The sequence below is a fragment of the Salvia miltiorrhiza genome, chromosome 1 (assembly GCF_028751815.1).
Source record: "Salvia miltiorrhiza cultivar Shanhuang (shh) chromosome 1, IMPLAD_Smil_shh, whole genome shotgun sequence".
In the NCBI taxonomy this organism is placed as follows: Eukaryota; Viridiplantae; Streptophyta; class Magnoliopsida; order Lamiales; family Lamiaceae; genus Salvia; species Salvia miltiorrhiza.
In genome coordinates, this window is record NC_080387.1 from 72,889,415 (window position 1) to 72,904,606 (window position 15,192).

Consider the following 15,192-nt stretch of genomic DNA (forward strand, 5'->3'; position numbering starts at 1 on the left):
TAAACAAATTATCAAAAAATAAACAGAGAAAATAAAATATCTCACAATTGTTTAGACCTAAATTGCAGAAATTAAAATTTTGAACTTAATCTATATATAATATAAAAGACCAGTTTAACGGTCATATTTTCCCGGCAAATTTCTAGAAGTTATTTTTCCAAAATTTTAGGCATATTTGAAAAAACGTGAATTTAACAACAATTTAGTTTCTTCTTAATCGTCGAGAAGATGATATTTTGAATAGAAAATGTCAGTCGATATGCTTAAGCAAAGCAATTGAGCGAATGTGTTTTCTCAAAAAAAAAAAAAATTTGAACGAATGTGTATTGCATAAAGAACTTTCTTGCAAAAATTGGAAACGGATCTGCCGCCGGAGACGTCTTGAAGCAAGCGTCGATTCCCTGAAATAGGGAAATAATTAGAGATTTATTAATTTAAGGTATTAAAACCATAAAATAGAGAAAAAGAAAAGAGATTGAAGAAAGGGATGACAGCAGCAGCCGTGAGCCACCGCGGCGTGGCGACGACCGCCGGCCAAGAGGGGGCAGAAAGAGAGAGATCGAAAGGGACCAGAGAGGGGGAAGAGAGAAAGATTGAGAGGGAGAGAGAAGGGACATACCTGGGATGGAGAGGCCGGTGGTGCGTCGGAGACGGCGGTGATGCGGCGGGCCTTGCCGGAGGGACGAATCTCAGAGGCGAAAAGAGAGGCAGAAACCGTAAAAGTTGGGAATCGTCCCAATTTCACAACTATTAATTGTTTATGGAAATTAAAAAGAAGAGGGTGAAATTATTGTACAAACGAAGAAGAAAGAAGAAGGTGAAGAAAAAGAAAGACACGAAGCTGTAGAAAAAAAAAAGACAGCATGAAGAAGAAGAGGAGGATGCAGCGGCGGTTTGTGGAAAATCAGTCACGGTTCCTTTTTCATATTCTTTATATTATTTGTATTTAATTATGAGCTTTTAATCCCTCTAAAAAATACAATGATGGGCTTCTAATAATATTACATAAGTTACCCAAATGGCCAAATCTATTATGTTAGGCATATGTTAATAATTCATTTTAATTTAATTAATTAAAGATCTAAAATTATTTGCTTTAAAAAAAAAAGATCTGAAATTATTTAACTATGTGTGGGATATTGATTAAAATTATAGAACTTTAAATATGGCTTATAATTATTTATTTATTGTTTGTGTTTGTGTATGAAAATATATGGAGTATTTATTTTTGTATAGCGCCTAATACTCTATAGTTATAATGTGTGATGTCAATTATAACTAGCATTTGCACGTCGTGCAATGCACGAGAAACATTTTTCTAATTCTATATTTATATAAATTGACAAAACTCAATTATTATATTTATAAATATAATAAAAAATAATTTTAACTAAATATATTTGAGTTTAATATATATTAAAAAAATAAAGAAAATTACACAATAATAAAAATTGATATTATGAAAAGGCAAACACAAAGTTAAAAAATAAAAATGAAAATTGAAATTGAAATTGAAATATGTCTTTTTAATATATTATAGATTGTAGATTACTAATAATTTAAATATTCACATAATATACTCCTTTAGATTATTAACTATTTTTTGATAATAATTTATGAGTATCATATACCTAAACCAATTTGTTATTTTTAGATTATTAACTATTTTTTTTATATTGATGATTTAGTATTATTTGTTCAAAATGAGATTGACTTAACTTATTTACTTTATAATTTATAAATTTAATTAATAATATACGATACTCATTAAATTTAATATTATACTCATTCAGTTGATAATCTATATACAAAAATAATTATTGTCATGTTCCTTTTCGGAAATTTTTCGATCTATGCTTATTTTCAACTCCTCGAATCATTTTTGAGTTTCTTGACGTGTATCCTCTCACAACTCACCAATAATATCATTGTTCATATAAATATTGTATTAGAGTTTAAAAGTAACAGTTGAAATCCAATTAAAATATGCAACATTATTATTCAATGGTACATGATTAAATTTAACAAATCAAGCAATTTTGTTTATGAAAAAAAAAATCATATCTTATTTATAAACTCTATATAATATAGGGAGATATAATTTATTTAACGGTAATATTTTTTCAGTAACAAAAATGGAGTAGTTTTTTTCCCAAAATTTTAAAAGTTATTTAAATAAATGTGTATACATTTTATTTTTCACTTAGATTATAAGAATCGAATTATAAAATGTAAGTGATGAGGAGAAACAAAAGCGCAATAAAGAGAGAAATGAACGAATGTAAAGACGCACATATATAATTTCCTTATTTTGCAAAAGTCGTGACCGCTTAGGTGATAAAGAAAAAATTAGGGGTTGTTCATATATTTTTACATTAATATTAGACCAATTAATTTGGTTCATGAGATATAATGATTTTAGTATATTTTATTTAATTAACAATGAAAACTAACTATATTAATTTGTAAAAAAGTATTTTCATTTTTCAACTAATTTTCAATTCTTTAAGAAGGAAAATAAAGGTTTTTTTCAAACATGATGAAGATTATTATTATTATTATTATTATTATTATTATTATTATTATTATTATTATTATTATTATTATTATTATTATTACAAGAGGTATCCGAATATAATCAATTATGCAACTCGCATGCAGGCGAGATTGAACCCAAGACCTCTCACAAAGGAGAGTCTTTAAGTGCCTCAGCTTTGCCCCTAGAGCAAGGCATAATAATAATAATAATAATAATAATAATAATAATAATAATAATAATAATAATAATAATAATAATAATAATAATAATAATAATAATAATAATAATAATAATAATAACCTGGCTTGAATGGATTATAGCTATATGGAGTAATATATAATTCATACTCATTTATATATGTTTTTCATTTTTTAAAATTGTATATATTTATATTCATTATCAATTAAAATCAATTAATGTATTTAAAAGAAATCAACTATTAAAACTATAAAATTGGAAATTTATATGTTTTTAAATTCAGGTTCTTTAGTGAGTAATTGGTAAAAAAAATTATTTATATTTATTTATTTAAAATATTATTCGATTTCGATGTTCGCCGTGCATCGCACGGGCGAGCATACTAGTTATGATGAAATGACAATGTTTCATTACTAATCCGACCGTGTCGTTTATTAAACAAATGATCAAAAAATAAACGGAGAAAATAAAATGTCTCACAACTGTTTAGACCTAAATTGCAGAGAATAAAATTTTGAACTTAATTATGATGAAATGACAATGTTTCATTACTAATCCGACCGTGTCGTTTATTAAACAAAGGAGCAAAAAAAATAAACAGAGAAAAACAAAATGTTGCTGCCCAGGATCGAACTGGGGACCTTTAGTGTGTAAGACTAACGTGATAACCACTACACCACAGCAACTTATTGATAGTAATTTGTATGATAAATTGCTAAATCAAAATTAGATTACAACATAAAAGCCCAATGCTGTTTTTGGCTTTGTATCCTAATCCATAGACTATAGTTCTAACTTATAAAATCCAAATTTTGTATGGACGTCCGATTATTCGAAATTAAATTATTTGTAGATTATTTGAGATTGAATTAGTTCAAAATTAATTTTATTATAGAATATCGAAATTAAGTATCCTATCGTATATTATTTACATTCATCCAATCAAATATAATGTTATCAAATTAATCCAATTTAATCCTACAAACCAAACGACCAAATTACATGCTTCAGATGTTAGGTTTTTGCCATCTATTCTCTTGAATCCACTCATACATTGTTATAAAAAAATTAAATGTTGCAACAACTACAAATTGTAAGAGGTTTTTGCATAATACTAAAAAGAATTGAAATCCCCACACAAAAAGTGCCAATTTACAAATAGGGCAAAAAAAAATTCCCCCACATCTAAATATACATATAATTATCCATCATTTCCAATTCATTATTCAACACTTCAAGGCCAAAAAAAAAAAAATCCTTCAAACCAAAAAATTATAAGAGAGAAATCAAAAAAACCCAAACGAAAAAATCTAAAAAAAAAGAAAAAGAATTATTAATTATACAAAACCAATAAAAATAGACAATTAATATGACGAATGCAGCATGAAGCTGCCGACCATCTTCTTCAAAGCGTCAAGAACTTCGCCGGCCGGCCCCGATTTCCGGTCGGCGACGATCCCATCATTTCCGGCAAGAACTCTGTACTTATCCTTCCTCGTGAAGTTGGTGCACTCGAACCCCAGCGTCGCCGCCAGAATCCTCTGCACGTAGTTCGCCACGTCGTGCGGGCTTTTTCCGGCGGCGCAGGTGGCCTCCGCCGGCAGCTGGCTCAGGAACGTCACCTCGTAGACCGGCCGCGGGTTCATGAAGAAGAAAATGGGGTCCATGGCCTTCCACCCCCTCGCCGTCGTCGCGTGGAACAGCCCTACTCTGTAATTCATCGCCACCGGCACGATCTTGTCGGTCAGCTCGGCGAAGAGGGCGCTGAATCGGAGGAGGAACGGCTCCCGGCACGTCGTGCCCTCGGGGCAGACGGCGAGGTCGCCCTTCTCCAGCTGGTTTTTGATTCTCCGGGCGTCGACGTCGCGGATCCGGGTCAGCCGGACGGTGGGGATCGGCGAGAGGATCTCGGAGAACCGGGAGACGGAGTAGGTGACGGCGGGGATGCGGCGGCGGAGGACGGCCGAGAGGACGACCGGGTCCATTAGGGTTCGGTGCGTGCACACGAAGAGGACGCCGGAGGTGGAGGCGGAGGCGGGCGGGGGAGGGTTTCCGCGGACCACCACGCGGGCCCCGAGGAGCGGGGCGATGCGGGTCGCCACCGACATGGGGAGGAGTACCCCGATGGCGATGCGGATGGCGGCGAGTAGGATGCCGATGGGGATCCATAGGAGGATTAGGAGGGCGGTGGCCGGCGTCGGCCGTTTCGCCAGGCGGCCGTCGTGGAAGATCACCGGCAGCGGCCGGACGACGTGGTGCTCGTGCTTCTTGGTGGTGGTTAGAAGTGGGTGACATTGTTCCTGTTTCAACCAACATGCAGTTTTTAGTTAGACTTTCGGATTAAATTAATTAATTGCTACAATATAACATGTCTAATATGAGCATGTCATGTCCTATTAGACACCAAAGGGTGCGAACTCTTATCTACGAACAGTGAGGTTCAGGATTCAAACTTCATCGCTCCCCCTCTCCCAAAGTCCAAAGAAAAAAAAAGATACGAGCATATCATAATTTTTAGTGTCATATATATTAGAATACATCAGTGTTTCCTCTAACAATATTATGACTATATGTGACATACATGCACTAATGAAATAAAAGAAAATTGTACATAAACACATATGTAAACTTTTATCAAATTCTGAATTCGTAGATGAATTAAAAATCCTAACTCCAAATACACAAATTTTTAATTATTTTAATTTTTACACAATTGTCAATTTTCGACGAATTAATATCATCACAGCTAGCTGAAGTAACAAATTAGCTTCATCGTAACTAACTGAAATAGCATTAGCATCCAACTTATCATTTAGTACATCGTCCAACGTATGAAAAAATTAGAATAACCAAAAGATCGTATGTTTGAAAACAAAATTTTCAATTCACGTGCAAAATCAGAATTCGATAAAAGTTCATACACTGCATGCGAACCCTAACATAAAATATTAAAACAACACAAACAAGATTGAAACTAGGGTTTAATTAATTCCTTAGCAAAACTCACCTTACACAAAGGTAGGAACAATGAACCACAAGTAGAACTAGGCCTCCCAAGCCCTAAGCTAGGCTCTTGATCACCAAACAATGAAGCAACTCTCTTAGCAACAATGGAGCCAACATCTCCTTCCACAAAGCCAGTCGCATATCCAAATCGATTCGAGCAAAGCTCAACCCCAACCACCTCATCCCCACGAAGATGCTCCTTCACGAACCTCTCCACCATCACCCTCGGCATCTTGGTGACGACGACGCGCCTCTCGCACGAGCTAAACACCCGCCACGCCTCCATGTCGACGTCGTCCAAGTAGAACTTCGGCAACACGGCCCTCGCCACGGCCTCAATCTCTTGCAGGGGGACCCCGGCCGTGGCCACGAAGATAGTGAGCTTCAGGCCGCGGTCCCCTCTCCCGGCCGCCTCAAGGAGGCGAACCACGGGCCACAGGGCCAGCAACGAGGCGAACCGGATCAGCCCGGACGCCTCGAAAGCTATCAACATGAAGTAGGAAAACACATCTTGCTCCCTCAAAATCCCCCCTTCAAACTCCGCAACGACGGACTCCATAACCCTAAGCTAAAATAAATTTCGTTTAGTTTTTTTGCAAAATATCTTTCGAGAAATTATATGCAACAAATTGGGATTTTGATTATAACGATGAAGAAGTGAATTGAAAATGTTGAAGGGAAAATTAGATGAAGGTTGATACGACTATGGTGTAATAGAAAGAGAAGGCTGTTTATCAGTTTGCAACAAACCATTTTGCATGAGGTCTTATTTATAACACAACTTGTCACCTTTTTTATTATTTTGAAATTCAATTTTTGGGTCTACACGCCACGTAAGCTAGGTTGTTGTTTTTTTTTTTTTTTTCAGAATTACTAAGCTAGGAAATTTTTTTTGATAACGTAAGCTCAACAACTTTGGTCAGAATGTGAAGTCTTTGTATTTGGAGAAGTCCACGTGTCCACCCAAAATTGGGTGTTGTCAAAATTAGGTCACGTACTAATGCAGGCAGCCGTATATTTTGAATAATTGTGGAAATGCAAATATTAAAAAAAAAAGAAAAAAAAAAGAGGGGCTTTTACGCATGAGTGATTCTTGGCTACTCCACGTTTGTGAATAAGGATATTTCTGAGGTCTCTGTTTCAACTTTGGAAGCATTATAATTAATGTTCTTTTTTTCTTTTCTAGATTATTAAGAGTTTATTATATAATTACGTATATATTGTGACATAATTAAGTAGATATTATTATGAACGTAGTTTAGTATGTAATCTCTTCGGTCAACTAATTTTAGAGCTTTTACTTCGATTTTCCTAATTAATTCTTGGTTCAATTTTATTAATTTATTTCTCCAATTCGACGTGTCGATCTCTTATCGCCTGTTGTGTAAATGTGATGCAATAGCAGAATATATATATATATCTTCCTATTAAATATATTAAGTTTCATTTTTTTAATCTTTTTTTTGGGGGGGGGGGGTTGATTCTTTTCTAGCTAGTTGTAATAATTCTCGGCTTATACATTTTTGACAGGTGTGTATTAATGTTATAATAAAATGGAATAAACTATAAATTATTTAAAAAATTGCATGGTCTTTAATTTGAATGTGTTATTGTTATAATGGAGCAACACTTCACTAATATCTTCACCATTATTAAGTTCTACTAACACTTTGCATTTTAATCTCTATTAATATGCAATGTTAATCATGTTCAGTGTTTCCAGCTTTCAATTTTTACGAGATATCCTCAATTTTCATGTTCTCCGAAACCTGTCAACTTTAAGTTTTTTCATAAATATTCCAAAAAAAAAAATATTTAAAAATCTCCAATTTTCATCTTTTTTCATAAAAATATCATCAATTTTCATCGTTTTTCAAAAAGCATCATGTTATATATATAATCCGGCGATGAAACGATAAGTCACCTCACCAGATTCTTAGGTGGAATGATGTCAATTTATTGAGTGAGATGGAAAAAAATATTCCATCTAAAATTCGGTGAAGTAACTCATTGTTGCCGAATTTTGTGCAACTGAACATATTTTAGAAAACACTGAAAAGTTGTATGTATTTTAATATAGGTTGAGGACATTTTCTAAAAAATGCTAAAAATTGGGGGATATTTTATATATAAAAAAAAAGCTAAAAATTGAGAGATTTTGAAGAAACCATTAAAGTTGGGAACATTTTGTAGAATTGTATACAGTACCACATAATTACTGCTTGTCATTTAATTCAATTTATTATTCAAATGTTAATAAATAAACCTGCAAATTTTAAATTAATAGCTTAAATTTCTTCGATTTATCTATTTTTAACAACCGGGGTCAGTTTATTAGCAGAAAATATCCACAAGGCAAAAAATAAAATATAAAATACAACCAATACTACTACTGCCAGCACATTATAATTAATGCAACTGAAAATTGAAAATTTGAGAAATCTGGTTACTGTGCAGCTGTCAATAGTATTTTCTGATAATTAATAGATAAGGTTGACAGCAAATTAACATACAATTAATATAATAATGTATACATACTTTTAAAAAGTTCAAGTTTCTTAAGAATTTTTGGAGTCAAAGGTAGCTAAGAAAAACCTCTTAACTTATTTTAGTTGAGAAGAAATATTTGATTTGAATGTGTGAATCCAAATTTGCTGCACTTTAGGGTTTAAGTAGGTTGGGAATTTGTGGATTTCTTGATCATCATAAAACGCTTCTTGCAAAAGTTTCAGCAAGATGAGATTGCATATCTTTTATGAGTTATATATGTATAATAATACAATATGTTTAATCAAATTTTTTATTTTATCATTCCCAATTTTATTTTATTTTTTTGGCAAAGTTAACGTGTAAAACTCAAAACATTACCGTTTTTATGTTGAAAAAATTAGGAATATATTGTATTTATTATTTGTAAAGTTGTATTGTAATTGTATATATATATGAAGAATATTTAGTTATCTACAACAATTAACTTTAATTTTTAAATGATGGTGGCATATTTAGTGTACTCATAGCAAAACTACACTCAACACTATACTTTTTCAGAAATGTTGGATGCAACGATTTAGAAATGAAAATAAATTAATTACTTTAAGAATGTAATGATAAGTCACGATATATTAACTCGTAAAACTCTATAATTCTCACGACCCAAAATTCAAGAGTTCAAATAATATTGATTGATTTCAAATATAACAACGTACAAGCTTTAGTCTATATATGCTGAGATTCATAGCTTATTATTTACATTTAGGATCCGTTTAGTTACTTTGATGAAAAATTAAGAAAAAAATATTTTTTCATCAATTTTCCACAACTTTCACATGTTTACTATGGAAAAAAAATTATTTAGATAAGGTGAAATATTTTCTCGAACAACTCTTTTTCACTATTTTCTCTCCAATATCGGATAATATTATCTTTGGATAGTGATGTGAAAATATTTTTCAATATTTTATCATTTTTTCATCTCTAGTAAACATATGATTTAAAAAAAATCCAAAAAAACAAAGAAAAAAGACACCTATATATATATATATATATATATATATAGGGTGCGGTTATAGTGAGAACCACACTTATCGTGAGAACATAAGAACCATTAAAATCAATGCATCTACTATATAAATTAATGCATTCGCTATTAAATTTAATGCATCCGAAAATAATAAATTTTTTGCTCCCTTCAGGATTCGAACCCAGGATCTGCATTCATCCACCAAGATGATGCATCCACCGTAGATCTTGATGATCGAATGGTTTAAAATGGTTCTCTGTTCTAATTTTATTTAATGGTTCTTATTTGAACCTCTCCCTATATATATATATATATATATATATATATATATATTACTATCACACTTCGCTAACGTTATTTCCATCATATTAGCAGTCCAAAATTTCAACATGACCAAATCGGTGATGAGAAAAAAAAATGATATATATAGTATTGAAATATACTGCTGAAATAGAAATTTTATTAGAAATAAAAAAAGAAAGACAAGATTCAAAACAAAAGCAGTCTCAAACACCCGCGAGAAACCACGGGTAAACGAAAACAAACACCCAAACTATGAGAAAATATTTAGAGATTCATCCTCATCCACAGAGTCGTCGTCATCCAACATATCTCCCCATCTTTTAGAAACCACCGCCGACATAGCTCGAGCAGCGTCGGAAGAAGATTGAATCACAAAATTTTGTAGAAGCGCACCTCCATCCTGAGCATGTTGGACTTTATTCAAGAACTCCACTGGCACAATATGTGCTCCTGCGCCCTGCAAAACGGCACCATCCGCACGACTCTTACTCATATCCATACCATTCTTGATTATACGCCGGAGCCGGTGCTTTATAGAGGAATCGGAAACCCTCCCCTTCTTGGTAGAACCCTTTGGACGCCCACGGCCGCGAGGAATGGGAGAATCCTCCATCATCGCCTTTCCTGGCATCACCACCAAAGCTAGATCCGATTGCGGGACCTGAAGCATAGTCTCCGCAGAGGAAGACGACCCAAGTTGGGTCTCAGGGATTGTCTCCTTTCCTGGCGTCACAGTCAAAGCCATGTCTGTATTGCTACAATGCAGAGTGACAATATCAACCTGTGTATCTGACACTATAGTATTTTCCACCGGATGTCGGGTAGTGTCATTCATCACCGGAACAATCTCCATACCAACAGACTTGTCCGCCCTGTTATCACCAACCGAGTGTTCAGAGACAACATCATTATCCAACTGAACCTCAGCATCCAACGACTCCAGAGCAGCAAAGGGGTTGTGAAGGTCCACCTCCACCTGCGCAGCATCCGATCCAAGATTTAGGGAACCAACGACTTCCTTCCTTGTTGAATCCGGGAAGGTGTCCATCTCGTCATCCCCAAGAGCAGAGTCACGATTCGAGGGGGTCAGGATTCCACCCTTCTCATAAACAACCATCTCAAGAGAAGCCTCAGAGCAGGCCTGTTTACGATCCACTTGTTTCCAGTTGGAGCGATGTTGCTGAACAGGGGCTGGGTCGGTACCTTTGCCAGCTGACTGACCCTCAGTATCATTCCTCCCCTCTTTAGATCTTCTGCAAGAGGTAGTAGCATGACCAACAACACAGCAAGAGTGACAATAATATGGGAGGTCTTCATATCCGAATTCGAGAACAAAAACCCGATCCCCACATTTGACATCCAAAAAATCAGGCACAGCCTTGGAGACATCCATCTCAACCAAAATACGCGCAAAATGACCCACAGAAGCCTGAGCAGATAAACCATCAATAACAATTGGTGCCCCTACGTGTCTAGCAATACCAGAAAGCACCTCCGGATGCCAATACTCGTGTGGTAAATTAAAAACACGAATCCAAACTTGTGCTTTAGTGGATGAATCCTTGTATGGATCAAAATTTGGGACCCATGTCCGCAAATGCAAGATGCCCGGACATAATTTCCATGTATTTTTAGCGAAAGCCAGTGCCATATCTTGCGCAGAGGAGAATTTGAGGGTGAAGTAACCTTTACCCAGAGGAATAATTTCCCAGGATAAATTCGGCTTCCATAACTGCTGTAACTCGACATGCAAATCAGCAGCAAAACGAGGACGATCCCCCTTGCGAAGGATAATCCGGCCATGCAGGGCATGAGAGAATGATCGCACTTGTCGTTGATGGAACCCTTCCGAAATGATAAGACAGGGTTTATCGTTCACTAAAGAAGGCTGAAGAACCGTGAATTCATAGGCAGGAACATCAGCTTGCCGACTTGCCTTCGTCTGTTTGAGAGTATCCGCAAAAGATCGACTGGATTGCTGTGCTTTAGATTGACCATTCCCGACGAACTGTTCCAGTGGCGGCAAAGCCGAGGTCGGCCCCCCAAGCCGAAGATCAGACCCCTTCGGAGCAGACGGGGCGGCCATCGCAGGGTTTGGATTTTGGAGAAAATTGTTAGAGACGACCGGCAGATTGAGCGCCCCTCTGTCGCCCTGTGAACTGAGTCCACCGGAAACCAAAGACAGCGGCGGGAGCCAACCAACGCTCGAGGAGCCATTGCCGCCGTTTGACGCCATCGGACGGACGGATCAGCAGCTGGAACCAGAAGCGCTCCACGCGATCCGCCGCTTCTTGAGTAGCAAGCACAAGCGGGCGGCCGCCGCCGGCTTCACCTGCTGGAGCTCCGGCAGCCGCGACCTCTGCCGCCCCTGAAACCCCCTGCCGCCACTCCTGCTGCCTCAGCAGCTCGCTGGTGGTGCCGCGGACCGATGCAGAGCAGTGGTTGCAGCTGCGACTTAGGACGGATCGTGAGGTGCAGAACAGCAGCGAGCACGGCGGTCGGAGATGAGCAGCGGCGACCGGGCTGCAGATCCCCTTTGCCGGTCAACGGGCTGAAATTCCAGACGGAACGTGCTGGACTGCTGCTTCTCGGAGGAAGGATTCCGGTGTCGGGGTGGCTAGGCGCAGATCGCAGCAGCGTCACCGGTGAAAAATGGAGCTGCTGGAAGTTATGCTCCGGGTACTATTCATCTACAGTTGCATACTGTTCATCTACAGTTGCCTACTGTAGATCTACAGTTGGAGAGAGCAACTTTTTCGTTCCCCCTTTTCACAAATGATCATAGTATTGAAATATACAAAAATATTTTTTTTGAAATATACAAAAATATTGTTATGGATATGAATTTCAAATCCAGAAATCATTCGATTGAAGAGAATTATGGCAGGTTGAAGGGATCGTCTTGCTATCCAAACTTAAAGAAAAAATAATGAAAAAAAAAAAAAAAAAAAAAAAAGAAAAAATAATGAAAAAAAAGAAAAGGATAGAGAATCCCATGTGAATTAAATGGATACTAGTAGGTAACCCGTCGAAAATCGACGGGAATAAATGAAAATATATAAATATTTGAAATTATTTATTATATTTTTTATTTGATGATTTTCTTCACTAAAATAAAGCATTAAATAAGTTTGTTTTAAAGTAAAAGACGTTAACTAAATATATTTTTAGTCAAACAATTCTCTGAACTCAGAAACTAATTTTAGACACTTCCACCAATCCAATCTAATTATGATGATTTTAGAATTTTTCGATGCTTAAAAATCAACTTCTGTGGGATTGTTTTGCACTACTTGGAAGTTTTTAATAACTGTTATTTGTCCCTCTTTAAGTAACTCATGAAACTTTTTCTTGTTCCCTATAGAGACGGATGCTTGAATTTTGTTGCCCTACATAATAAAAATATGTTATTAGATAGCATAAATTGAAAGTTAATAATTTTACAAAACTATTTATTAAATAAAATTGTGATAAGACTTACCCATTCATCAATCACGATCATTTCAAGTGCTTCCTTGCCCAATTTATCTTTTTGAACCCATAAGCGCAAAATTCTGACAACCACATATTTATTTCGTATTTTTTCCTTGATGGCATTCAAAGGAATAGCTTCATTATTCGTCGACATTTCCTATATTTAGAGTAAGTAAATAAATTATTATGCTATTATTCACATGATTGGCAAAAAAAATATTTTGCAAAGGATAAAGACAGACATTGAAATAGGTAACACAGATAGAGACATTGATCTCATGCAACACGACCCACAAACAGAAATACAGCAAAGATGAAACCTCCCTATTAAAAAAAGCGCCTTTCTTGATTTCTTTACATAGCCAATTTAAAAAAGAAAAGGAAAAAAGAATGTAGTGTACAGTACACTTTCTGGAGAGAGAGTAGGATACCTCTGCACGAACCTGAAATAAATGCCACTTAATGCTGTAATTATACAATGTAAAATACTCCTATCTTTTAATACTGTATGTTCAAAAGGAGAAATACAAAACCCCAAAACCACATATTTGCATGTTTTTACTGAAGACAGCAGATGTAAGATGCACGTAGCAAAACTAATCCATTTCACATCCACAAATAAGGCAAGCATATACAATGAAAAATAACGTACGGGTTGTGCTGAAAACTCGACTTCACGATCAGAAACTTGCTGAGTCACCTCCTCGCGGCCTGAATTTTCAGAATCAATACAATCACAAATTAAAACACATTATAAACTAATCAAAAATAAAGTGTTTACTATAAATATTGAAACTCTTAGCAAATAGAAAGTCCGGAGGGAGAACTAAGAGAAAGAGCTAACCCGTACTAATATAGATTATTCGATTCAATGAATACCATTACGTAGACTAATAAATAGATAATCTATATTAGTAAGAACAATAGATTTAGAGATATGTTGGTAGAAAAATGCAAGTAAAGAATAGCGCTGATTCATAAAAATATTTATATAATACGCAGCTCCTTATTTATAAAACCAATTCGATTGAATGAATATCATTACGTAGACTAATAAATAGATAATCTATATTAGTAAGAACAATAGATTTTGCTGCCTCCAGAAATCAACAAAATATACTTGTTTCCATTAAAACCAGATTCACACAATTCTACGCACTTTATAAATACATCAACGAATTTCGACGGGCTAAATAAATACCTCTACGTAGAAAGAGAGCAGAAACTTCAACTTACCAACCGGTAGAACAATGGAGAAAGAAAGCAGAACAGGAGAAAGAAAGCAGAACCGATCATTTTTATAGATGAAATATAAGATTGTGAATTTGACAAAGAATTCTACCTTTGATAGGATTTATCTAAGAATTTGAGTCTATCTATAATTTGTTAATAATTGTGATGTTGAAATACATATTAATAATTAAAATTAAGAGAGAGAGATATTAAGAGAAAGAGATAAAGATTATAGTTTCGATTCAGTCTTTCCGTCGAGCACTTGGTGTGCTGCGTGCTTTTCTGGTTCATTGGACTGTAATACTCATTTTAGATATATATGATTGGGATATAATTAATGTATAAGAAATTAGATATAGAAATTTGTTGATGATAGGTTTGAAATTAGATATATAGAAATTTAAATATCTTGTTCTTTTTTTGCTATATTTTTAATTAAAATGTCATGTTTTGTCATATATTCTAACGAAAATAGTTTTTCCTGTTTTAGTTTCACATTTTTAGTTAGAATATGTTGTCATATTTACAATTGTATGTTTTTTTTGTTATATTTTCATTTGCACATTTTCAGTTAGAATATGTTGTCATGTAAAAATTAGTTTTTCCTCATGTTTTTGGCAATATTTAAAAATTAATTTTTCCTCATGTTTTTGGCAATATTTTCAGTTTCGCATTTTTAGTTAGAATGTGTTGTTAAATAGCATTTACAATTGTACTCATATTTAGATTCCTTCTAACGAAGTAATATATAAATTTTCATGATTGGGATATAATTAATGTATAAGAAATTAGATATAGAAATTTGTTGATGATAGGTTTGAAATTAGATATAGAAATTTATTGATTAAAAATTTAGAAAAAATAAGAATGAATGAGAATGGAGGAAAATTAGAATAGAGTGATTCTATTACGCCACGTA

At 34.8% G+C, this 15,192-nt stretch overlaps 1 protein-coding gene, 2 long non-coding RNA genes and 1 other non-coding gene across 4 annotated transcripts; all 4 read right to left on the reverse strand.

The window, feature by feature from the left end:
* Positions 1-174: 174 nt before the first annotated feature.
* Positions 175-901, reverse strand: LOC131006056 (uncharacterized). Its single transcript, XR_009095410.1, has 2 exons — positions 620-901; positions 175-401 (listed from the first exon to the last, which is right to left on the reverse strand). It is a non-coding gene; the product is annotated as an uncharacterized LOC131006056 (long non-coding RNA).
* Positions 902-3,350: 2,449 nt separating this feature from the next.
* On the reverse strand, positions 3,351-3,423 carry TRNAV-UAC (transfer RNA valine (anticodon UAC)). The gene has a single exon. It is a non-coding gene; the product is annotated as a tRNA-Val (tRNA).
* A 399-nt stretch (positions 3,424-3,822) lies between these two features.
* LOC131005900 (glycerol-3-phosphate acyltransferase 5-like) lies at positions 3,823-6,490 on the reverse strand. The gene is made up of 2 exons (XM_057933020.1): positions 5,745-6,490; positions 3,823-5,037 (listed from the first exon to the last, which is right to left on the reverse strand). The coding sequence occupies exons 1-2, from the start codon at positions 6,300-6,302 to the stop codon at positions 4,102-4,104; spliced, it is 1,494 nt and encodes a 497-aa protein (XP_057789003.1). The 5' UTR covers positions 6,303-6,490; the 3' UTR covers positions 3,823-4,101.
* A 6,397-nt stretch (positions 6,491-12,887) lies between these two features.
* Positions 12,888-13,798, reverse strand: LOC131006058 (uncharacterized). Its single transcript, XR_009095412.1, has 3 exons — positions 13,693-13,798; positions 13,048-13,197; positions 12,888-12,955 (listed from the first exon to the last, which is right to left on the reverse strand). It is a non-coding gene; the product is annotated as an uncharacterized LOC131006058 (long non-coding RNA).
* Between the last annotated feature and the right edge of the window lie 1,394 nt (positions 13,799-15,192).

Excerpts from the sequence above, each read along its gene's own strand:
- LOC131005900 (XM_057933020.1), bottom strand. The coding sequence starts at position 6,302 with ATGGAGTCCGTCGTTGCGGAGTTTGAAGGGGGGATTTTGAGGGAGCAA. Across the intron at positions 5,038-5,744 it reads TGTTCCTACCTTTGTGTAAG|GAACAATGTCACCCACTTCT; the intron begins GTGAGTTTTGCT and ends TGGTTGAAACAG.